This window comes from Haliotis rufescens, unplaced genomic scaffold (assembly GCF_023055435.1).
Source record: "Haliotis rufescens isolate VD_foot unplaced genomic scaffold, xgHalRufe1.0.p SCAF_8, whole genome shotgun sequence".
In the NCBI taxonomy this organism is placed as follows: Eukaryota; Metazoa; Mollusca; class Gastropoda; order Lepetellida; family Haliotidae; genus Haliotis; species Haliotis rufescens.
The window spans coordinates 7,611,155-7,637,104 of record NW_025964372.1 but is presented as its reverse complement, the minus strand read 5'-3'; the positions used below and the strand labels follow the sequence as shown (position 1 = coordinate 7,637,104).

Below are 25,950 nucleotides of genomic sequence, written 5' to 3'. Positions count from 1 at the left end.
CAGCTGATCACCAGGGGACCCATGAAGGTGGGGGGTAGAATAGGTCTTCAGCAACCCATGCTTGCCATAACAGGCAAGTAACCAGAGTCTGGCTCGCTGACTTGGTTGATGCATGTCATCGTGTTCCAGTTGGGTGGATGGATGCTCATGAGTACAATCACTGGATTGTCTGGTTCAGACTCAATTATTTAGTCTGCGGTCATATACCTGGAATATTGCTGAGTGTGTTAAACAACAAACAAGGAAACAAGATAACCTGGGTTGGTTGTTTAAGGCGGTCTGTAAAAGTTGGAGTCTGGACCAGACAATCCAGTGACTGACGTCATGAGCATCGTTCTATGCAATTGGGTTACGATGACATGCATCAACCGAGTCAGCGAACCTGCCCCCACGATCTGTTTGTCTCCTCTTACCACAAGCATAGGTTGCTGAAGACCAACTCCTATGTAACCAACAGACCTCATTTACACAACCAAGTGTTAGTTTTGGTAGTTCCTTTGACCATCTTGTTTTTAAGGCCACACTGAATAATATTCCAGCTGTATGACACAAGTCTGGACAAGACAAACCAGTGATTGATATTACAAGCAACCTCCCACGCCATCCGATGACTCACAACCAGGTTGCCCATGCTGCCCACCATATCAGGTCGCCACAGACTGAGGGTTGCTTTGGCAAGTTGTTTATATGACGGTGGTCTGTAAATAATCGAGTCTGGACCATAAAATACAGTGATTGACATCATAATAATCGATCCACGTAATTGGGATACAATGACATGCATCAACCAAGTCAGCGAGCCAGACCACCTGATCCCGTTAGTCGCCTCTTATGACAAGCATGACCTACTTTGACATGGCCTATTTCTGTTTACTTGTTTTAAACAGACTATTTGATATGATCTGTTTCAAGTCATCAAGTATATTAATAACACAAACACATAGTTCAATCCTGTTTATTATAAAACTGAACTAAAACTGCATGCTAACACACCATGAATCGGGTTCTGCTTATATATTATTTCATTATACATTATAATAAACAGATGCCTGATTCAGTTGTTTTCAGGCAGCAAGTCAGAAACGACTTGTGTCCCAAGTTAACAAACCATATCCTCAACAGATAACACTCAGACATATATACCACCTTGCCATGAACCAGTGCAGTCACAACCATACAAGACCATCTGCTTTCAGTCACTGTCATCCCCTCTGCTTCACTGGGACAACAGGGGTTTCCAACAACGCTAGTGATAAATACTTCCGGGATCCAGTGCTCAACACTATTTCAATGCCGGAAGCAACTCTTTTGCCTCATTACAAAAGCATCTCATTACGTTTTGATGGGAAGGGTTTTATGGAGAATGGTTATTAAACCTGATTGATATCATCACAGCAAGTCTCACCCTGGGTCAGGGATTTATTTAGGATTTCAAACTCTGTGCCCTTGGCAGTCAAACTGGGAAACTACATGCTTTTTTTTTCTTAAATTCTCAGGAATCGGGAATTTTTAACTCAAATCGGGAGTTTTGACTGACATTTGCTGCAGACTTGGGGTGAGTATGGGCACTGAGCTAGTCTACATAAATCTGTGGGGTGTGCACACGTAATCTGTGTACATACACTGTTACAGGAGGTGCACAAAACACTTTATGAACATGTATATTGCTGCTATATAACATTCAACAAACTTGATGTTGTGAGTGATTGCACTGACAATTAAAAGTTAATTAATAAGGCACTTTACAAAATAAACAGGCTATGTGGACGTTCTTTACATAAAACGATACTCTCTCCATGAGAAGCCTCCTGATGATGAGTAGCGTGGAGGAGTTGATCAGAGCAGTATTCCAGCTATATCAAGGCACCCTTCATATAGATAAATCTGGGTCAACCAAACCAATGGTTGACAGCATGAGCAACAACCCACACTATCAAGACACATCACAACTTCTTCAATGAGTCAGCTCTTCACTCCCGAGGAACTGAGGATATTCTGCCCAGTGTCAGAAGGTAGAGAACCAAGACAAAGGACACATTAATGATTGCCCTCTAAGCTAAGACGATGGTGTTAGCTTCTTTGAAGCATAAGAAGTTGTTTTTTAAACTGTTTCATTGCAAAAAATATTATTTGGCAAAACAATGATGGTGATCACTGTCACCAGTCAATAAGACCTCTGATAAAGTGGTCATCAACAAACACACAACCGTTCCTGCACAGACCCAGGGGAATGTTGCCAGGTCTGTACAACTCAGTAGGTATCACAATGATGCAGGACATCACCTACAACAAAGGGAATCGGTCTGGACTGGAAGTATGGCTACACAAACACGGGTGGCGGTCGGGTAGCCTAGTGGTTAAAGCGTTTGCTCGTCACACTGAAGACCCAGGTTCGATTCCCGACATGTGTGAAGCCCATTTAAGGTGTCCCCCGCCGTGATATCGCTGGAATATTGCTAAAAGCGGCGTTAAACCATACTCACTCACTCACTCACAAACACGGCCTGCAGACAGACACAGTACAACATGTACTGGTGCCACACAGAGCAGGGACATGGGTTTTCAGTTCTATCTTCTGCAGACATTGACTATCAAAAACTAAAAGAAACCCAATTCCATGCCATTGTTCATGTGAAAACCCATCCAGCTGTCCATTTCTTTAGGGATGCCTCCCATTTAACAGTGATATAAATGAGGAACACTGCATTGAAGAATCGAGCACTGACAGCAGCATTATCATACAGGTGGTATGAGATGCAATACACAGGAGGGGAACATGCAAATATACTTTCTTGTAGCCACATATGTACAGATATGAAAGAAAACATTACCTAATTATGCAAGAACATTCTGCAGTTCTGATGAGACTCCATCACATGCACGTATTATGCTTGCAATTTGGGGAGTGGTACAACCTGTACATTCACAGACTGCTGTCCCACGACGCTCACTACATGTTAATACATGTAACAACAAAGGACAGGAATTCCCTTCCTCTGGAGGGATTGGGTGACTGTTTCATTCCTACCTTCACCCGGGGAGTCCATAACATATGAAACCCTGCTTCAACAACTGACATTGTTTCTCTTTCACATGACTACAAAATAAAGGTATCAGAATTTCGTTGAGCAACAATGCCACACACCTTCAGCCTTAATACAGTGGTGGGTGGGTGTATTGAGAATCAACTTTAACATTGTCATGAGAAAAGGTAATTCTTCTTAACTGAGGGATCCAGTTTTGCATACATCCTGACCATTATGGTCACTGAACATGAAATTCATTTCTAAAAACAAGTAATGGATTGTCATATAACCATGGTAACTTAATTAAACTGAGTAGCTCATCGTTAAAGAGTACAACACTTACCTAACATATCAGAACTTTTGGTTACAAGACATCTTGCAATACAAAACAATATCTGATATTTCAAGAATTACCCACACCATACACACAATAAATTCAGGGCTTGATTTAACTTGCACCGGGTGCATGCTGGCATGAAACATAGGCCAGTCTGCTGCTATAAAATAGCATTGCTATAAAACGTAGTAGGAACATGTGCTGTTTGATGACATCACACCCAAGAAAACATAACAAATTATTCTTAACCAGGGATTAGTGATGTAGTATGTTAAATAAACTTTACAGGACCTGAGTGTTCAAAGATCAGTTGTCATATGGGTTGGTCAGACACAAATTCAAAAACATTGACAAGCACTGGGTGCAAGTAGATGTAAAAATATTAGGTTGCACTTGTGCTAAATCAAGCCCTGACTAAAAGTAGAATCTATTTTAGCAAATGGACACAAACAAGGGCAACAGGTGAGTGTCAAGGACAGACGTTCGTGTTACACTTCCTAGCAACATTTCCGCTGTCGTTTCACAATCATACACGCTAGGGTTTAGGGACAACTATCCTACAAGCCTTGGAACAACTACCACACATTCAGGTCACACACATCCGACACCAGCCTATAACTTGGCTTGAGGGGCTCCCAGTAATGTGTGAAGGTCATCCAGACTCTCCTTCAGAGCTGTGGCAAAGCGTTTCGAGTCGGTCTCCGGACTGTTGAAGTATGACGACACAGAGAAGTTGATCTTAGTGTTCTGAGGGTTGTAGCAGATGCCATAGCCGTCGGGGACAACTGCACCGAACGCCATCACAGCATCATGCTTGGCACCAACCTGAGTGACACGATACAACACACACTGATATCACACAATGTAAAAGTATAAATAATCAAGTCTGGACCAGGCAAACCAACGCCTGATAGAGAACAACCCTGGTCATGTTGTTTACAAACTGGATGACTAGTTTTATGGATATTATCTTTTAGATTTTGGTTTGACTATGCAAAGACTCGTTAGTCCAGCCAAACTGTAACTCTGGAATTCCAGCCTTGCCTCAGGAAGATGGCTGATCCTATTGGAGACTTTCGAAAAGCATGGTTTCTAGGGACTTGTTCTACACCGGTATTATTACAACCTTACTGCATGAAGGAGGACAAGACTCTACCTGGCTAGTGGAAACCTTAAAGTACAGGCTGGTGGCGTAAGATCCATCCATGTGGAGGTCAGGGATGTTCTGGCCTGCCTCCACTGCTGCTAGCTTCCACCCCAGGAGGTGGCGGTCAATTCCATTGCCGTTAATAGCCTGAAACATACATTCTCTTGCAGTACAGTTTGGGGTACATCGTTCTGTACCCATGGCAATGCAGTTCAGATCAATATTGGTTTACATATCTAAGGAGTACTACAAAATTTGTTTGTTTGTTGTTTAACGCTGCAACTCAGCAATATTCCGACAATATAACGGCAGTCTGTAAATAATCAAGTCTGGACCAGACAATCCAGTGATTGACATCATTGATCCACCCAGTTTGGATACGTTTGACCACCCGATCCTGTTAGTCGCCTCTTACGACAAGCATAGTCGCCTCTTATGGTAAGCACTGGCTGCTGAAGACCTATTCTACCCCTCGTCATGGGTCAAATCTACAGGTAAATACATGTCGTGTTCAAAGATCTTTCAGTGTCATTTAAATCAAGTTTTTCAATAACCAGAATAGCAACAATCAATGTTTGATTGGCATTCTAGAAGTTACTATCCATAGAGTTGTATATTTTCCTATACCACTTCTACACCACAACAGAAATTGCACACCATCTCTTTATCCAATATCGCAACACAAATTGCACATCCACCCAAAATTTACATATGATCTCCTTGTAACGTAAAGCAGAAGAGGAAACGAGTAGAAAGCCTTTTTCTAAACAGAAGAGAATCACATGTAAACAATCATTGCTGACCTCATCAGTGTACTTCCTGTGAGCCAGGACAGCCTTCTTGAAGAGGTCGACCTTGACCTCCTGTGACACAGAGCTGTCCAGCATGGCCTTGGTGAAGTTGAAGGAGTCGATGGAGCAGGATCTGATGGTGTCGGTGCGGCCATGCAGGAACCGACGCAGCGATGCTGTCTCGTACGTGGCACACGGCTTGCCATACAATCTGGGTTGTGGCAATATACATTTACAATACACTTGATGCCAACAGAGCTACTACAATGCAAGCTTCACTGATCATCTGTGTATGACCACTCCAATACATTTAAAACATTAATTAAGGAGCTGAATTTTGGGGTCGTAAATGTTACAGGCAGGCAATTGCCAAGAGACATCTTTCTTGTCTGTAAATGGGGCCAAACAATCCTTTTCTCTGCCTGGTTTCCATCAAGTACAAGGCATTCTGATATGTACAACATGTAGCCTCCATGCCCTGAAGATCTGGGCAGAGAACATGTCTTCAGCAACTCATGCTTGCTGCAAGAGGTGACTATATATGTCACAAGAGGCTAGTAGCGGAAAAGGGAGGTCAGGCTTGCTGACTTGTTTGATGTAGTCATCGTATCCCAAATGCATAGATCGATGCTCATGACATCAATCACTGGACTGTGTTCCAGAGTTGATTATTTACAGACGTCCGTCACATAGCTGGAATATTGCTGAGTGTGGCTTTAAACAACCAACCAACCAAACAACCAACCTTATGCTCTCGACCTACCTGAAGTATGCCAGCTGCATGGCCACCTGGATGTAACCATCAGGGCTGAGTCGCTGGGACTTGGCGAAGTTCTTGCCGTACCTGTCGTAGGTCACCCCTCTCATGTCCACATCATTTGCCATGCTGGAAGACACCACATACCATAAGCACTCATGGGGAGGGGAGGTGAAATGAGGTTTAACAACGCGTCCATGATTATTGCACTAACAAAGCAACGTGCATGCATGTGTGTGTGTGTGTGTGTGTGTACTAGTGTGTGCTTGTACTAGTCTACTAAGTCTAGCCGATTTCATAGTGCTAGCCACTGAGATACCATGCCACAGTTTAACATGAATACTCTATTCAGACACAGCATACTGACTCCAAGCCTACCCAGTCCTTGTTTTAGCCCCTTAATGCCGAGCCCCAGGCAGGGAAACAACCCCCGACTTTCAGCTTTCAGGCTGTTGTTAGTTTGTTACTGCTGATGGCAGTGGCAGCAAATGACTGATGACAGGATACTTATCCAGGCCCACCCGTCCGTCCCCTGTCTGAATATCAAGCTGAGTGCTGAGACGGTAGTCGGGACCAAGGGCAGATAACTCTGGGCATGGGTGACCTGGATGTAGGAGAGGCATGTTTGGGGTTCTGTGTTATATACCGATTTCTGGTTTACACCCGTGAAGATCTTCGACAACCCATACACAATCCGCTGTCATATAGCTGGAATATTGCTGAGTGTGGCGTTCAGCAACAAACAAACAAACAAACAAACAAACAAAACAAAACAAAAACATGTGGTTTAACCTATGTGTGAACTCTTAAATTATCTAATTAATATTGTCTTTAATTTCAAACTTCACAAATTCCGTATAACATAATTCCATAAATTCAGTGAATATCCACACAATGATTGAATAATGTCGTAAGAGGTGACTAGCAGGATTAGGTGGTTGGGCTTGGCGACTTGGTTGATGCATGTCATTGTATCCCAGGTGTGTGGATCGATGCTGGTAATATCAATCACTGGATTGTCTGGTCCAGACTAGATTATTTACAGATCGCCATCATATAGCTGGAATATTGCTGAGTGCGGCATTGAACAACAAACAAAACAATGTAGAGAGACTACCGACAACGTCCATGGCATCCGCTGATGCCAGAGTCAGTTCATAACCATGATAAACCCTGTACAAGCTGAATGGGTGTATGTCATTGTCCGTGAAATACCCTGAACAAGCTGAATGGGTGTATGTCATTGTCCGTGAAATACCCTGAACAAGCTGAATGGGTGTATGTTATTGTCCGTGAAATACCCTGAACAAGCTGAATGGGTGTATGTTATTGTCCGTGAAATACCCTGAACAAGCTGAATGGGTGTATGTTATTGTCCGTGAAATACACTACTGCACTTTAATCTGTCCAGTGTACATCTAAACAGAATGACATATCTGATTATCCCTATCAAAAGTTGAGTAGTATATCACTGCATGTCACCGAGCATCTTCCCGAGGCAAGTGAGTTAATTGACTATAAAAGTCCAGTTTCCACCCTGCCGAACTAGGCTGGTATTATGGAGCTACATTTTGGCTGGACTAACGAGTCTATGCATAGTCCAATCAAAATCACGCACTGAAATCGAAATCTGGTTCGTAAAGTGTCATGCAGATTTCGGTCGACTGCAGGATTTGTAAAGCATGTGCACCGCTAACTTCTAAATCTTTTCATGCTTTTAATCAAGGTGCTCACGTGATTTGATGCACTTCGCAATGTGAGACTCGTTTCATCACAATATAGATCTTGATTATCGATCAGATTGTCTTGACTGGGCGCCACCGTTTTGTTTGAAGCAAATGCAAGTGATACGAGAGGTTGAATCTGATTGGTCAATAGGAGAGGCATAGAAAGGACATAACTCGTAATAGCCACTGGTGGCGCTACGATCGAGCCCAGGAATTCCAGCCTAGTTCGGCAAGGGTGGAAACTGGACTTTTAAAGTCAGTTAACTCTCTTGCCTCGGGAAGATGGTCACCGAGGGTCTTCAGTCAATGTCCCTGTATTTGTTCTATGTAATTTGAAATACATCTGGGCTGAATGTCACACTTATGGGGTCGCCGGTCATGAGTGTGTGAGTTATTAACATCGCATCAGCATTATTTCAGCCATATAGCGACAAGAAAAAAGTGAAATATATACAATTGGGTCATGAATACAAAGTTATGTTTAAAAACAAATTTGTCAAACATATTTTATCATAACAATATTATTCGCCGGTCATGAATCAGCTTACACTGGTCACTGTTCTCATAGTATCAAAAAAAATCTCCTTTATGCCACAATTACTACGGTGCTTGCTGTGATCCGTTTCCATAAAGCGATCTCAGCACTAGGACTATCATAAGGCAATGTTAAAGGATGGGAGTTACGATCAACTTAGCCAGATATCGCTTTGTTGAACGAGGCCCAGGTCACTAGGAACACATGTTATAAGCACAGTTGTCCCGATCAATACCACCATGAGCAAACTGGCTGACACACACAGCTATGAATTGTTCTACCATTTGACGGTTGATGAGTTCCCCAACAAGTGCTGCATTACCTGTCTGCTTGCACTTTGGCCTCCTCAATGTCCTTGAGCACCTCCTTGGAGTAGTTGAGCTCCATCTTCCGCACGTCTGTCATGCCCCCCGCCTTCAGCCCCGTCTCATTCTTCTCACTGCCACCAACAGAACACTCACATCATCACACAGGTTCAGTGTTGTCACTGGTCACAGAAGTAGGTTTTATACAGATTCTTGTAAATGAAGTGCTTTTTGACCTTAAGCTACGAAATACATGATATAGAAAGAAGAGCTTTTGCCTGCATATCTAGCCTTTCTATCTAAATACTCAGATACTGAGACCAGTGAAGATCCAGGGTAGAATAGGTCTTCAGCAACTCATGCTTGCTGTAAAAGGCGACTGTGCTTGTTATAAGAGGCGACTAACGGGATTGGCTGGTCAGGCTCGCTGACTTGGTTGATGCATGTCATCTTATCCCAATTCCGTGGTTCGATGCTCATGATGTCAATCACTGCATTCACTGGTCCAGACACAATTATTTACAGATCGCCATCATATAGCTGGAATATTGCTGAGTGCGGTTTTAAACAACAAACAAAACAAACCAATCAAAAAGTGAAAATATCCTTCTTTTTACCCCATTTGATTACGATAACAAATTCAGACAATTTTGTAATATAACTTATTGGCATGATGATTGAGTTCTTTGTGGTTCAGAGAGGTTCACATTAAATTCTGAACCAATGCCCACACATCTTCAAATATTCTTCCTTCAAGTTTCACTTAAAATTTCCAAGGTCCTGAGACGCGTGACTGACTGACTGACCAGAATGTGAGCACATGGTCCATGATGGCCGCGATGGGAGGCCCTTCCGCTGTGGTGTGTTCGTAGTTCAGGCCACACACTCCCTTCTCACCAACAACAAACTGTCAGGGAAACAGGCATAGATTACAACATGGCCCCCCACAAGCACCTCACCAACAACAAACTGTCAGGGAAACAGGCATAGATTACAACATGGCCCCCCACAAGCACCTCACCAACAACAAACTGTCAGGGAAACAGGCATAGATTACAACATGGCCCCCCACAAGCACCTCACCAACAACAAACTGTCAGGGAAACAGGCATAGATTACAACATGGCCCCCCACAAGCATCTCACCAACAACAAACTGTCAGGGAAACAGGCATAGATTACAACATGGCCCCCCACAAGCATCTCACCAACAACAAACTGTCAGGGAAACAGGCATAGATTACAACATGGCCCCCCACAAGCATCTCACCAACAACAAAATGTCAGGGAAACAGGCATAGATTACAACATGGCCCCCCACAAGCATCTCACCAACAACAAACTGTCAGGGAAACAGGCATAGATTACAACATGGCCCCCCACAAGCACCTCACCAACAACAAACTGTCAGGGAAACAGGAATAGATTACAACATGGCCCCCCACAAGCATCTCACCAACAACAAACTGTCAGGGAAACAGGCATAGATTACAACATGGCCCCCCACAAGCATCTCACCAACAACAAAATGTCAGGGAAACAGGCATAGATTACAACATGGCCCCCCACAAGCATCTCACCAACAACAAACTGTCAGGGAAACAGGCATAGATTACAACATGGCCCCCCACAAGCATCTCACCAACAACAAAATGTCAGGGAAACAGGCATAGATTACAACATGGCCCCCCACAAGCATCTCACCAACAACAAACTGTCAGGGAAACAGGCATAGATTACAACATGGCCCCCCACAAGCACCTCACCAACAACAAACTGTCAGGGAAACAGGCATAGATTACAACATGGCCCCCCACAAGCATCTCACCAACAACAAACTGTCAGGGAAACAGGCATAGATTACAACATGGCCCCCCACAAGCACCTCACTAGCTGCAGGGTACAAGTGAACCACTTTCAACAGGTGCAACCAAGTGTATTAATCAACTTGCACCACCAAAATATTGGCTACACCACTTTATAATGAATTGAAATATTGTATTTTTAGTTATTTTCAATATTAAAGAAACTAAAAAGACAAAAAACTTGAGAGTGTGCTCCAGTATTTTATTTGGGGGAAAATCTGTATACGGCTATTCACATCTTGTCATCCAGTGAACAACCTTCAACAGAAGTTCAAAGTATCTGTTTGTTGAGATTGTAACCTCATGAGTGACTGTTCGAGGCGTAATTGAGAAATATTAGTTTGAGCAAACAATTTCCAAGTTCACTGCATTCAGACCTGAGAATTTCACTATTTTCATGAATTTCCTACAGTCTAAAAGACATTTGCTCTAGGCAAGGGTGTTAACTGACTGTAAAAGTCCAGTTTCTACTCTTGTTGATTACCAATGGACAGTGGTATGAGCTCCTGAAACTACACCCAAGACGGCCAATAAGGCACGACCAAAAGCAGCTGGAGAATGGTCGTTGCTCGAATCTTTTGCAATCCAGGAGGAGGGTTAGAATAAGTATGAGGACCCTCCCATGTAAGTATGTAGACAGAGCATCATGATCGACTGCCAGCTGATCCAGAATGGGAGAGACAAATACTGGCAGTTGGCTTTGAACAGGGTGGCGAATAAGTCTATGTTCAGAGTTCCCAACTGGTGCGTTAGCAGCAAGAATGCATAAGGGTGTATGCTCCTGTGGCAATCACCTTCCCTGGCTGGGAGAGGGCATCTGCCAGTACATCCGATAACCCCGGTATGTGGCAAGCCTGAGCATCCATCTGCAGAACGTCAGCTGATGCAATTGCAAACCGACCTCTCCTTGTTGCACCCTGCACTGACAGAGCACCTACAGTGTCTGTCACTGATGTACAGTAAGGTCCTGAGATGAAACCAGACGAATCCAAGGTTGAACCTTCCACCAATGATCCAAGGGTACCCTTAAGCAGTTGTTAAGCAGTTGTTAAGGGTGTCAAAAAGGCTGCCGATGAACTGGAGAGCCTGAGGAGGAATAAGATCTGACTTTTCTATGTTCATCATTCAACCATCAAAAGACACAGAGTGAATGATAGGTGTTGGGGAAGTAGCTGTTGAAGCATACTGGCAAAGAGAGCAGAACCTCACGCCTCATGGATGTAGAAACACCTGAATGGGTTGGTCATGTGAGTAAACAACCATGGTGCCATATATATTCCAAATGGGAACACTCTTCCCTGGAAATGAAGCCCTCTGATGACGAAACGGTGGTACCAACGAGACTCTTGGTGAATTGGTACGTGGAGATACACATCTTGTAAATCCAGCGACACTAGGAAATTCTTCAATCGGAGCAAGAGTCTGAGTTGAGTCAACATCAGCATTCTGAAGTATAGTGGTGGCTCCAGGTACTCTTTGTTGACGAGCTTGTGAAACATCTTTTTGTGGATTTTTTTTTTAGCTTTAGAAAGATGTTGGAATAAAACCCCAAAGTCAGGCGATTGGCCGGAATTTCTTCCATAGCGTTCTTTGCTACAAGGTCTCCAGTTGAAGCTGGAACACGTACCTCAGGGTATTCACCACCCACACGGAGCTGCAACACTGCTGCCAATTCCTCCAATGCACATTACCTTGCATACCGATGTAAGGTAGTTGCCACTGGGGTGATCCATGGAAAGAACATGGTCTTCCCTCTCATCTGTGGATGTCCCAGAAAGGCATTAATGGCAGTAGTAGCAATATAGGCCAACAACAAAGACATCTGTGGCTACCACAGCAATCACTTTGTCCTCTACCTTGTACTTGGGCCTCTAGGATAAGCCGATCAGCTTACATAAGTCGCTATCCAGTGCCGGAGCAACTGAGGAAAGGAGAAATCATGCAGCTGATCTGGTGGACTAGTCCTGTCTAATGGTCCGGTGAGAGACAATGATGCACAAGCCGAATCAAAAGGTCAGGAAATTAGTGCAGTAACCTGGCCAGCGGGTAAGAGACATGGTGGACAGTTTGTACCCTCTAGAATATCAACGGTGCACCGTAACTGGAGAACTCTGCCTCCCAAGGAATACGGTCCTGAACTTCCAACAATCCTAGTTCAGAATCCCCATCCACTGGTGACAGACGTCTCTCACGCGACCAACTAGCTGTGGTGTACACCACTTCACACGCCACACATCATCAAACATCATCAAACATCTCACTAGCTGTAGTAAACCAGGGATCCACAGCATGAAGACATCACCTAACTGCTGTAGTTCACATTCATGTGGCTACCAAAAGGTTTACATATACGACAGTCAGGTCACTTTCAGCCAGGTGAGCTAAGAATGGAGTTACACTTCTGTGTCTGAAATCCTATCACCACATGAACAGCACCATGAGTACAGGCACATTTGTATGAACTCACCTGCAATGTCTTGTCAAACCAGCGGTTGCCCGAGTTGTATGCACTGCCTCCGCCGTGCAGCATCTGGGTGATGGCAAGACTGTTCGTGTGGTCCTCGTCCGTGGGCTGCTCGCCGGTACTGTCCAGACACATCACAAAGATGCTCCTCTGCAGGCTCTCCATGGCCGTCTGGTTCACCTTGTCTGACAACAAAACACCACCTCACTTCACATGTCCGTGTATTACAGTGCATGGCCCATACAGTCAACACGCTCACGGAGGAACATTTTATGCGTGTTAACTGTTCATCTGTGTTGAAGTTTTGTTAGCCTTATGCATACATACTGTGGAATCTGTCAAATTCAGATTTGGGTGAAAAACAGACTTTTTCTCCAGTCCCCTCAGTTCCTTAATAAATTATCATTACTCAAACTGATCTACAACTCTCTAATTCAGACATTTTACACTTTGGACTTAAGTTACGGTCCCAACAACCAATTTAGTAATGAAAAGGAGCTGTCTAAATCGGACCAGACCAGACCAGACGAGATGTTCTCTCACTTTGAAGTAAGCTAGAACATCAAAGCTGATCCTACATGTCATCCTATTGATCTTAACACTTTGTTGTCTGCTTAGTTACTAGAATTTACTCACCTGTTAATGGGAAACTCAGCTTAATTAGATTACCTCAGTGTCATGAGCGTGTCAATGTAACAGTAACACAGCTTGTCATTATCAATCGCAATGGCTGAGTGACCAGCAAAGAAAAGGTGTATCAAACTTACACTTGCTGAGTCAGCGCCAAAACCGAAGCAGAAAGACTTAGCCAAGAAGTATGGCATCAGTAAGCAGACTATTCTAAATGTAGCGATGACAACAACCAGCAGCAGCAAATAAAGATGAATAATCATTGCTTTTTATTTTTTCTTCAGGGCAACTTTATGTACTCAGTGTAATCTGGACCTTGCCGTAAAATAGACATTTTTACCAGTCCCATCCAAGTTCGAATTGGACAGATTCCACTGTAGTTAGTAATTTAGATGTTTTTATCTAACTACCATCTACCATTGAATTTCCTAAAAATATTCTTGTAAATATTGAATTCAAACCTGAATAGATTGGGGAAATAAGAGTCAGTTACTGCGGCTTTTCCGTCTGATAAGGCGTTCATGGCTGACGACTGCAAGATTCGATGTTTACATCACGTGATGGTCATGTGCTAGTGAGGACGAAGGGTCAAATACAGTACAATGGCTATGTTACCTCCGAGGCCTACTTTCACGACCACCTACTCCACCTATCTGCCTGGTACAACAATCACTGCCTGCTGGGGACGTGCTGTAACCCAGCCTTCCCACAATGTAGCAAATGTCGTCTCACCCTTGACCAGCTTCTTGTAGGTCTTGGCCCAGCTGGTCCTGTCCCCCATGGTGAGGACGCCAATGGAGGGGGCGGTGTTGGGGGACATCTCCACGATCTTCGTCAGCTGCTGGTAGAGCTGCTCCACATTGAGGGGCCGGTTGTCATTGCCGTACACATCCAGCGAGAACAGCTGTACACAAGCAAGAATCTATAGTAACATTGAACAATGAAGGCATGCCAGGCTAATGTTGCTAGAGACAAACCAAGGGAAACCAGCTCCATTAACTGACAACAAGGCAGTGCTCCAGATAAGCTGCATATCTGCGTAAAATAAAATCCAAGCGTATCAAATACACAACGAACATTACAGATACGCTACAAAAATAAAACTTGTGCGTATCATCAAAACATTGTGAAGTAACCCTGTGTATTCAATTAGCAAATCAGCAACTTATTTTGAAATTGTAAACGGGCATTCCGTCAACCTTGCCAAACTCCACGATGACAGTTACATCATGATCATTTGCCATCACACTTTCTTGTGGAAGTATCGTGGTATTTTTTAGTCCTATAAAGCTCTCGATCCCACACGACACCAGTTTGCAGGGACTAGATGAATAGTGTTTTTAAATATTCAACTTGAATACCCACATGTGTAAAAACTAGTGAGTAACAGAAATTTGAATACCCAGATAGAATTACTGATACCCAATGATTTCAAAATGCATGGGTAAAATACCAACAACACCAAAAGCTTATCTGGAGCTCTGAACAAGGTGCAACAATGTTCAACCACCATGTTATAGCTCAGTATCAACTAGCCATCAAACTGGAGATACCATCGAAGTCCAGGTTAAAGCCCAAGTCTACAGTAAACTACGGCCATAACGAACTCAAAGGGACCACTAATTTTAGTACGTTATAACAGAATTTCGTTATAAGCATATATACAGCATAACTACAGCAAAGTTTAGGGACAAAAAAGTAAGTTTGTTATATCCGTCAGTTCGTTATAAGCGTGTTCGTTATAACCGTATTTTACTGTACATTCCTTTCAGTCAAATTAGACCAGTGGGTACTAGACCATGACTACAAGCACTAGCACTGCATTAGCTACCTATTAAGGTGTTTCAAAGCAACATGACAATGATTTCATAACCATGATCTGCTATGATAGCTTGCTACAGAATTTGTTTGTTTGCTGTTTAATGTTGCATTCAGCAATATTCCAGCTATATGACAGCGGTCTGTAAATAATCAAGTCTGGACCAGACAATCCACTACTCAATGTCAACAACGACTCCAGGATCCCTTTAGTCACCTCTTACAAAAAGCATGGGTTGCTGAAGTTGACTTCAAACCCAGATCTTCAAGGGTTGCTGAAGTTGACTTCAAACCCGGATCTGCATGGGTTGCTGAAGTTGACTTCAAACCCACATCTTCAGAGTTGCTGAAGTTGACTTCAAACCCAGATCTACAGGGTTGCTGAAGTTGACTTCAAACCCAGATCTTCATGGGTTGCCGAAGTTGACTTCAAACCCAGATCTTCACTGTTGCTGAAGTTGACTTCAAATTGGATCTTCATGGGTTGCTGAAGTTGACTTCAAACCCACATCTTCAGGGTTGCTGAAGTTGACTTCAAACCCCGGATCTTCGTGGGTTGCTGTGGTTGACTTCGAACCCGGATCTTCATGGGTTGCTGTGGTTGACTTCAAACCCGGATCTTCATGGGTTGCTAAAGCTGACTTTAAACCCAGATCTTCATGGGTTGTTGAAGTTGACTTCAAACCAGGATTTTCATGGGTTGCTGAAGTTGACTTCAAATCCGGATCGTCATGGGTTGCTGAAGTTGACTTCAAACCCGGATCTTCATGGGTTGCTGAAGTTGACTTCAAACCCGGACCTTCAGGGTTGCTGAAGTTGACTTCAAACCCAGATCTTCATTGGTTGCTGAAGTTGACTTCAAACCCAGATCTTCATTGGTTGCTGAAGTTGACTTCAAACCCACATCTTCAGAAACCCAGATCTTCATTGGTTGCTGTGGTTGACTTCAAACCCGGATCTTCATGGGTTGCTGTGGTTGACTTCAAACCTGGATCTTCATGGGTTGCTGAAGTTGACTTCAAACCCAGATCTTCATGGGTTGCTGAAGTTGACTTCAAACCAGGATTTTCATGGGTTGCTGAAGTTGACTTCAAACCCAGATTTTCACGGGTTGCTGAAGTTGACTTCAAACCCAGATCTTCATGGGTTGCTGAAGTTGACTTCAAACCCAGATCTTCATGGGTTGCTGAAGTTGACTTCAAACACGGATTCTCATGAGTTGCTGAAGTTGACTTCAAACCCGGATTTTCATGGGTTGCTGAAGTTGACTTCAAACCAGGATCTTTATGCGTTGCTTAAGTTGACTTCAAACCCGGATCTTCATGGGTTGCTTGGTACAGAATTATCATCAAACTAAAGATACAATCACTATGATTAAAGTCTCTATATAAATATCTTCATAATCAATTTCTGATATATTTTTTTTATTCTGAACTAGTGACACAAATTCTGCTAAGCTACTATAATACCCCCAATGTGATTCTCTATGTCATCATCTCCTACCTGATTCTTGTGCATGATGGTGACATGCCTGGGTGGGTTGGGCTCAGTGGATGGGTATAGGACGTGGGAGTCCCTCTTCACCCCCGGGACGCGGCAGCCGCCCAGGATGGTGTAGTACTGTATCATGCACAGAGGCTTCCCACCCAGCAGCTCCACCGGAAGGGTCTGCCTGAAGAACATGGTCACAGGTCACAGGTCACACTACCCTCTGCACATAGCTGAAACGCTGCTGCAAGTCTGCCTGTAGAACATGGTCACATTCATACAACCCTCCACACAGAGCTGCAACACAGCTGCAAGTCTGTCTGTAGAACATGGTCACATTCATACAACCCTCCACACAGAGCTGCAACAGTGCTGCAAGTCTGCCTGTAGAACACAGTCACATTCATACAACCCTCCACACAGAGCTGCAACAGTGCTGCAAGTCTGCCTGTAGAACAGTCACATTCATACAACCCTCCACACAGAGCTGCAACAGTGCTGCAAGTCTGCCTGTAGAACACAGTCACATTCATACAACCCTCCACACAGAGCTGAAACAGTGCTGCAAGTCTGTCTGTAGAACATGGTCACATTCATACAACCCTCCACACAGAGCTGCAACAGTGCTGCAAGTCTGCCTGTAGAACACAGTCACATTCATACAACCCTCCACACAGAGCTGCAAGTCTGTCTGCAGAACACACAGTCACATTCATACAACATGTGAAAACAGCAGCCATTTTGGTAAACTGATTCCCTTTCAGTGGTCTATAACAATCAAATCTCACGAGAGATTAGAGTTAAGAATATGTCAGCTATAAGTTTACTTACTCATCAATCATCACTTTGTAATCAATGACACCAGCAATCACCTTCGCAGCAAATCTGGAAATTGAAAATTTTAATCTTGTACATTATCTTATTTAAATATCAGTGAATACCTAGCAGAAACTGCCCACAGAAAATATTAGTCATAACAGTAACTTGAACAGTCTTGCAGCTACAATGAAAAGGCGACAAAACTGCTAAATCTGCGAAGAATGAACCCCAAACGGTGTGGCTGTATCCGGCGTTCAGTCTCCCTCACTCTGGGGCTCATGTGTTCCTGCTACCGATGCATGACTGTCGTATGAGGAGGCTTAGTTGACAGGGTGCTGTGCATCCTGTCCTGATGACGTTTGAGTTTATGCATAATATCAATTACTGGATGGTCTGGTTCTGCCTCAATTGTTTAAAGGCCACTTTCACATACCTGGAATAATGTGAGTGAGTGAGTATTGTTTTACGCCGCTTTTAGCAATATTCCAGCAATATCACGGCGGGAGACAACAGAAATGGGCTTCACACATTGTACCCATGTCGGGAAACGAACCCGGGTCTTCGGCCTGACGAGTGAACGCTTTAACCACTAGGCTACCTGACAGGCCCCCTTGGAATAATGAGTTTGGGATTGAACAACAAACATACTCCTAGTTCTAGGGTCAGCTAACAGATGATGTATCATGTGACGGTCTAACTTATTAAAACAATTAAGCAATTCCCTGCTTAGAAAGGACAGAAACTATTCGAATTAATCTGTGACCTCAGGCATAAATATGCTCAAGATACTGCAAAGGTTGATAGCAAAATATACCAAACAAACAAATCAGCAGAAGAGAGAGAATTTATGAATGTCAACTTCTATATTATGCATCTTCCTTGGGCAAGAGAGTAAACTGACTACAAAAGTCCAGTTTCCACCCTTGCTGAGATACATTTTGGTTGGATTAACGAGTCAATGCATAGTCCAATCAAAATCTGGTTCGTAAACTGTCATAAGGATTTCACTCAGTTGCAGGATTTACAAAGCATGTGTATCGCCAACTCGGCGTCAACAGATATTTTCCAAAGCTATTCCTGTTTTTAATCAAGGTGGTCACGTGATTTGATGCTCTTCGCAAAGTTAAACCCATTTTATTTCAATATAGACTTTGATTGTCGATCAGATAGTCTTGACTGTGCATTGCCATTTTGAAGCCAATGCAAGTAATATGAGAGGTGGAATCTGATTGGTCAATAAGAGGGACATAGAAGGGACATAACTCGTAATAGCCACTGAAGGCGCTAAAATTGAGCCACGAAATCCCAGCCTAGGTCGACTAGGGTGGAATCTGACTTTTACAGTCAGTTAACTCCCTTGCCTCAGGAAGACAGCATTTTGCAGTATATGCTTACTCCTTCATCAGGTGAATAAATGTGAGATGCAATGAGCATATATATGTACATGTAAACACAAGTTAACACAGGTTGAAGCAAGGGAAGCCAACAGTTAATTAGAGCTGACTGGTGACCAGCAAAGGGCAAAACGAGGCAAGGAGTTAAATGCCATTCCAAGACTTGCTACGGCTCTGCAGAGTTCCTGACTCTGTCTAGCACCACCCTGGACTGACCTGAGCTGGCCCTTCTTGTCGGTGTAGTCCTGGCGGGGGAAGATGACAGCTGGGTTGGAGCTGATGACAACCGGTGTGCGGATACTGAGGTACGCCACATCCTTCCACCAGTCGGACAGCTGGGACAAAGTCGTATACAGTCAACAGGGCAGTGAACAACAGCCTTTTACAATAGGGAGCGAAATTCAGGACACGGGTTGGGAAGTATCCAGTGGAAGACAAATTGATGCAAGTAGTGTTCCAGACAGTTGTCGTATTGGCGTATCATACGCATGAAAACCAGTCAAATATGAACTGATTGCAAATTACAACCGTATCTTATACATGGGCAAACAATATTCTATGGTGTCATGATGAATTGTTACCATCCTGGTCGATTTACTCTAAAAAATGTTCTGTCAAATATTGCTAAACTTGTGTTCACCTTATCGTTCCACTTACTTAAACAGGAATATGTCACTTCATGTAAGCAGCGTATGGATTTCCTCCTAATCCTGCATTGTCATTGGCTAATATTGCACTGGAATTCTCTCATCTCGGTTATGTTTATGTTATGTTATATTTGGCACCAAAATCTGAACATACAACACAAGATCTTTGAATAATGGCGGTGCAACAATGTCATACCGGTACTCGTCAATTCTACGAATGAGCAGTATGGTACTTATAATATTATAATGATATAATATATGTGGTACTGGTCAGTTCTGATAATGACCAGAAGTGTACTTAATGGATGAAACATTATGGAGCACATGACATAAAAATGAGTTTTGTGCCATCCTCACCCAGTTTGTTTTTTCACCTGCCCTTTTTTCCAGGAGAGCTTGCAACTCAGGACCAGGAGACTTCTTAAAGGCTTCAACGAGCTGGAAACCAACACTAGCAAGTTATACCTAAAATCTGTTCAGTGATAGCCTCCATGCAGAAATCAATAAACAAGATAAACAATAAACAGGATAAAAGGCAAGGCTTGTATAAACAATTCTTGGTGTCTGACAGACAAGGACATTCTTGACAGGATTTGTATCTTTGCATTAAGAATGTGTGTTGTACATCATGCACATAAATACATTATATCACGCTCACAAATTTCAGGAACTAGAATTACATTCACAATCTCAACTATCAACAAATCCAGTAACATTGATTATTTATCAACTAACACATTAGGCCATCTCCATGTCAAAATACAGGACAGATCTGAAGCCAAACCCACCTTTTCCGTATGGCGGTAGTCCTCAGCACTGACCAGTGGCTGTACTGTACGCAGATACTTGTGCAGTGTCTGCTCCACGCTCGGGAGGGGGAGTCTGGGCAGGGAGTCCTGGACAGCAAACATCCGCCCAATGGGCTTGATCTTCGGCTCCCTCTGCATCTTGGACAGGATCAGGCCAGCATGGTCACCCTGACAACCACACACAGCATCAGTACCTCACTTCAGTCACCACTCTCAACAGTACTTCACTCATATCACACTGTAACTGTAAGCTTAGAGTTGAGGAAAGGCGGAACTCACTCGGGTCTTCAACCAATGACCGTTTGGTGCCAACAGACCAAAACAAAAATCAGAGGGAATCTAGGATTCAAACTGCACTGGATGTATGATATGAAGAATATACCAATCATCTTTTCAAAATCATGCATCAATGAACTATACACTGGCAGGTAAAAATGTTTGCATAATAAACATGATAAATGTTTGTTTTTCATTAGGATAAATCATTGGTCTATATACTGTTGGCAGATATTTTTACATAATTTTTAAATATGAAGTTTACACCATATACAGCTTTTCCAATGGACTAGAGGTTGGTCATATGACAGCGAAATTGAACAACACAATTTGACAAAACTGTATTCTTGAAATGACTTTAACACTGACGGACTACTTCCACATTCCCTGGGGAAACCCTGGGAATTCCCTATCACGAAAACATACAGAAGCAGTGTTTCTGATCATTATGATTAAGACACTTCAATTTTTTTCATTATTTGAATACATTTGTTGTAAACAAACTACGACAGATGTTCCTGTAGAGCAAGTTGTGCTCACATCACCTCCCTTTTTGAGGAACTATTTTATTCCCTGACATAGCTGGTTGTTGTATGACTGTCAGTGTAAACATGATGTCACACACACTAAATAAAATTGTGTTTAGATCTAGACCTAAATCCTTCAAAGGTAAAATAAATGGTGATATGTAAAAAATCATAAGAATTGACTTTCACTTTGTGTGAGATCATTGGAGTATGAACCTTCATAGAGTGAGGGCCAAACATTGTATGAGCGTCATCACAAGCTCTGACCATGCTGACGTTCATACAGTTTGGCCCTCACGCTATGAAGGTTCATACTCTAATGAATGTTGGTTGTCTAAAAGGCTTCTGTTGTTGGTGGATTGATGAGATGATAAGCCAAACATTCTCTTCTCAGTTGGGAATAGCTGATACATATTAAAGATACATGATAACAATTTAAACTGAAAACAATAACTAATTTTGATGAAGTGTCGAGGGAACGATGCCGGAGAAGTAGTCATCATTAAAGATGGCCATAAATGATGAGATGCAACCACAATGTCTTGAGACAGCCATATAATTCCAAAACCAAATCTAAATAAAATATTACTTGTATGAGATGCCCAAGCATTATCACCATTATCATGAAGAGTTTTAATCATTTCATTTGATTGGTGGGGAAGTCAAAGCTGGATGAGTCTGTACCTGTACTTAACCTCTCCGGAGGTATAATGATACTGCGTGGAGACTCACTCTCCCAGGACCATAATGTTATTAGTATCCTTCTTTAATCTCAGATAATGATTTACAGCATCTTGAGTTCAAACTCTCACTGAAATTACAATAAGTGGTTCCCAATATCTCAGATTCCTAGCATAGAATAAATGTGATCGTCATGATCATAGCATCGAAAATGTCAAATATTGTGACTAATTTCCATAATGTTTCTGGTTGATGTTAATTGAGCATACTGATTTTATTTGCTTCTTCTACTAAACATGCTTGAGCCTTTGTCCATGACAATTAACGTTACCAAACAATACCAAGATATCTGTTCATGTTGACAACTTCTATGGAGCCACTTTTTATTTCTGCGGAGGGAACCTCCATTTCTAAACACCATCATTTTAGTTTCTGCACAAAAAAGTTCAAAAACATTAATTTTTTTTTGAAGCAGAAAAGCAGTGTGAGCTACAGATGAGACATCGTCAGCAAACAACCATGAAAGTACATCAGACGTGAAGAGATAAAAAACACCCCTAGAGAGATATTACAGGTCAAAACATTTATCTATGAATTGTCATTCTGCAGAAGGACAGACTTTTTCCAAATTCAATTAGGATCAGCAACCCTTGGATATTCCTATAATTCTGCGTAAATCATTATGCCAAAACAAAAGTCCTGTACCAAAGTCTTCACCAATGTATCTGCCCTTCATAAACCCACTTTGATCTTCGATATAATAATAGAGGGCAGAACCTTTGTAACTGTCCACCTGCCCATGGCTGGTATTGTTTCTGTCAGGCTGCATGAAATTTTACCCCAACTGCCCGACTGTATGGCAGATAATTTTAAGACTACTTACATATTCAGTTTTATTATAATTCCTTGTACATTCTCAAGTACATGCTTGCATTATTTCAACTGAATCAAGGCGCGATTTGCCTGAATGCGGGCAGGGAACTTTGAAGATGGGCAGGCAACATATATGGGCCACCTTCCTCACTTGATAGGTCTTCAAATTATTTCAAACACTGCTGTAATAGCCACTGATGATATAATTTAACAAATGTTAAGGAGTGATACAGACACATAATTTCTTCTCTCAATCTGTCTCTTTCGGGTATACATGTACATGACTCAGTTTCGACTACGACTTAGTTCTCGCTACCGCTAAACAAAGATCTGAGGACATCCCATTACGGGTTACGTCAGAACGACCTTTCATCCGACCAATCAGAGCATCGCTTACCAGATTATGAAAGTGACAGTCGGAATGTGACTTCTAATCATGTAACCTCGAAAACTTTAACTCCAAACGATAGTTACGGGTTTAACGACTGAATCCATACAATCCAGACCATCTATTAGCCATTCCAGAACGTTCTTTTGTTCAGATTTCAAATTTGTAATCAAGAATTTGTCAAAATATGTTTCGAAGCATAGTCGTCAATTTTAAATTAGTGCCGTAAAGCAGGAGAAAGCTGCCTTCTGATTGGTCATTCTATTGGATGGTCAAAGTCAGTGCAAGGTCAGTCTGACGTGACCCGTAATGGGATGTCCTCAGGTCTTTGTTTAGCGGTAGCGAGAACTAAAATCTGATTTTAATGAGATTGTAGGTTTTGTCCTTTCTCATGCCATCTTGCTTAATGCATGCCTACAATTTGAAGAATATATACCAAATATATGACATCCATTTTTCAAATCCTGTTACGATATTCAATTGACTGCAGTCATGTGGAAAGTTGTTTTGTTCCTTTTTGTCACCGTAGCTGTTCTGTTTTCTCATTAATTATCTCATCTTCTTATTGATGAATATCTAATCATGCATCCTCGTACATTTCATAATATTTGCAATATAGTAAACTGTTCTTTAATTTTCAAAACCTCTCCTCTTTTCAAGTGTTGTAATTGTATTTGTATTGAAGTTATTGAATGATCCTATCTGTAGTTTGTTATAGTATTCGTGGATACAAGAGATTTTCCAAGGTACTTTTCTTATTAATTCCAAGAAAAAACTGCATTTATGTGACAACACGCCCTTACTATCAATAAAAGGGACAAATGCTCTTACAGGTGGCAGAGAATAGGTCACAAACTAGTTGTGATTTCTGGGATATGATCCGGGAAGCCACGGAAGAAAAACAATAACAAAGAAAACATCCCGTCCCGGAGAATTGTCAGAGATAAGTGTCCCCTTCACATACATGCGTAAATAGTTGGGAAATAAAATGTTCGTATTTTTTTGTCATGAATGAGACGATGAATCAGATTTACATCACTTGTTCACCTACTGGATAAAAACTACTTGTAAAAAAGCCTGACATAAATGATAAGTTGCATAGTAGACACAGATTGACCCACTCAGTATAATACAAGTCAGTCCTGATCATGCTGATGGGGTTGCACTGTTTCGGGTCAAATTTAAAAAAAATCTGTCATAAATGTAAAAGATTACCCTACGATGTCCATAAAAAACTGCTTAGCGTAAAAAAAACCATTACTGTTTATCTTAATTGTTCTAAAATCTTGTAGATGTCAAACATGACTAAATCCAACAACACAATAGAACCAGTCAATTGGTATTTGCAAAGCAGGAATTACAGTAATGAAAGGAAAGCAGAACTATCTGTCTTCATGATTCCTACAGAACTCACAAGCCGCATTCAACATATATCCAATTAACATGATTCATGTACTAGCATTTGATTTCTACTCAGGTGAATGATTCCCAATAGTTCTGCTTTCCTTCATGCTGATTTTATTCTAATTTTATTTCATGTTACTGCATCTTTAGTAATGCAACTGTCTTCTGGTGTTGTTCATATTTCAAAGTTATAAACAAAATATAATTCCTTTGAAGACACGTTTCAAATTTACTGACTAAATACGATAGGGAAAACCGGTTTGCAAAAACCGGTTTGCAACATTTTACTAAGCTGAAAAAATACTGCCTTCTGACTAAAGGCCCCAAATTTTACCGACTTGTGAACTCCCATCCCTTACTATCAGGATCCTCATACAAACATTTTGAAGAACATGGAATGTGGGAGTCACTATATAGACATGATAGAATATGAATTAGAACTTTCCTACAAGGATCAAAGGGCTAACGATAGAGCAGCGTTAGAAATGGGCACTAGTCCTGTAGTCCTTGCCAGACTGCCCAATGGTAAAGGTATCCTAAGGACTAGTAGAAATTTGCCATTTTTAAGGGTTTTGCTATATGTTATCATTATAAGGACTAGTGTACTGGAACTGTTAGTTTCTAACACTGTAGAGTAGTTCAGAGTTGTGGGTATCCTACCCTAACTCCAACACAACTAACCTAAACAACCTAAAAGAACGAGGGACCAGTTTTAATATGTATTTTTCGACACTAAATATGTTTGTTTAGCTAAATATATGGTTTTATAACTTTTAATGATACTATTGGGTGGTGAACAGATTCACATAAAGTTTACCATGTCCCATTAAAGAGTCGCAGTTGTCAAGTGTGGCCCCGAGTGTACTATTCCCAGCGGCACTTGCCCTTTTACCCCCCTAAGCAGGTTCAAAAGTTTATTCTTCTCCAAAACATAGTTTACCTTGTTATTATCAGTCCTGCAAGATCTACCAGTCTTTTACTGGATCAAAACATTCACCTCTCACAAGAGAATCCTCTGACATCTCCAAATCGTTGCACATGTCCAAAAATAAACTTTCTAAACCATATAGCATAGACTTAAATACTTACCAGTGGTTTCCTCAAATGCCGAAGCATTGTAATCATGACTGGCCCAACTTATACTTAAAGTGGAGCTTGCGGGTCAAAGTACACAGGCTTGCTTCTGCAATGTGCGAGTTTGTTTTGGGTCATAGAACGCATGCGTGTGGTTATTTATTTTTAG

At 42.0% G+C, this 25,950-nt stretch overlaps 1 protein-coding gene across 2 annotated transcripts; it reads right to left on the bottom strand.

Moving 5' to 3' along the window:
- Positions 1-939: 939 nt before the first annotated feature.
- LOC124148963 (carnitine O-acetyltransferase-like) lies at positions 940-25,942 on the bottom strand. 2 transcript variants are annotated; one of them, XM_046520257.2, is made up of 14 exons: positions 25,797-25,942; positions 20,538-20,726; positions 20,107-20,187; positions 19,319-19,437; positions 17,721-17,774; positions 16,905-17,073; positions 14,316-14,487; positions 12,957-13,138; positions 9,432-9,532; positions 8,643-8,759; positions 6,065-6,187; positions 5,314-5,512; positions 4,520-4,657; positions 940-4,188 (listed from the first exon to the last, which is right to left on the bottom strand). In XM_046520257.2, exons 1-14 carry the CDS (start codon positions 25,830-25,832, stop codon positions 3,976-3,978), a joined length of 1,893 nt encoding a protein of 630 aa, XP_046376213.1. In that variant the 5' UTR covers positions 25,833-25,942; the 3' UTR covers positions 940-3,975. The 2 variants fall into 2 exon arrangements, with proteins under 2 accessions (XP_046376213.1, XP_046376214.1); XM_046520258.2 differs by lacking the exon at positions 25,797-25,942 and adding an exon at positions 25,648-25,771.
- Positions 25,943-25,950: the final 8 nt, after the last annotated feature.

Excerpts from the sequence above, each read along its gene's own strand:
- LOC124148963 (XM_046520257.2), bottom strand. The coding sequence starts at position 25,832 with ATGATTACAATGCTTCGGCATTTGAGGAAACCACTG. Across the intron at positions 8,760-9,431 it reads GACCATGTGCTCACATTCTG|TGAGAAGAATGAGACGGGGC; the intron begins GTCAGTCAGTCA and ends TGTTGGTGGCAG. Across the intron at positions 5,513-6,064 it reads ATGCAGCTGGCATACTTCAG|ATTGTATGGCAAGCCGTGTG; the intron begins GTAGGTCGAGAG and ends GCCACAACCCAG.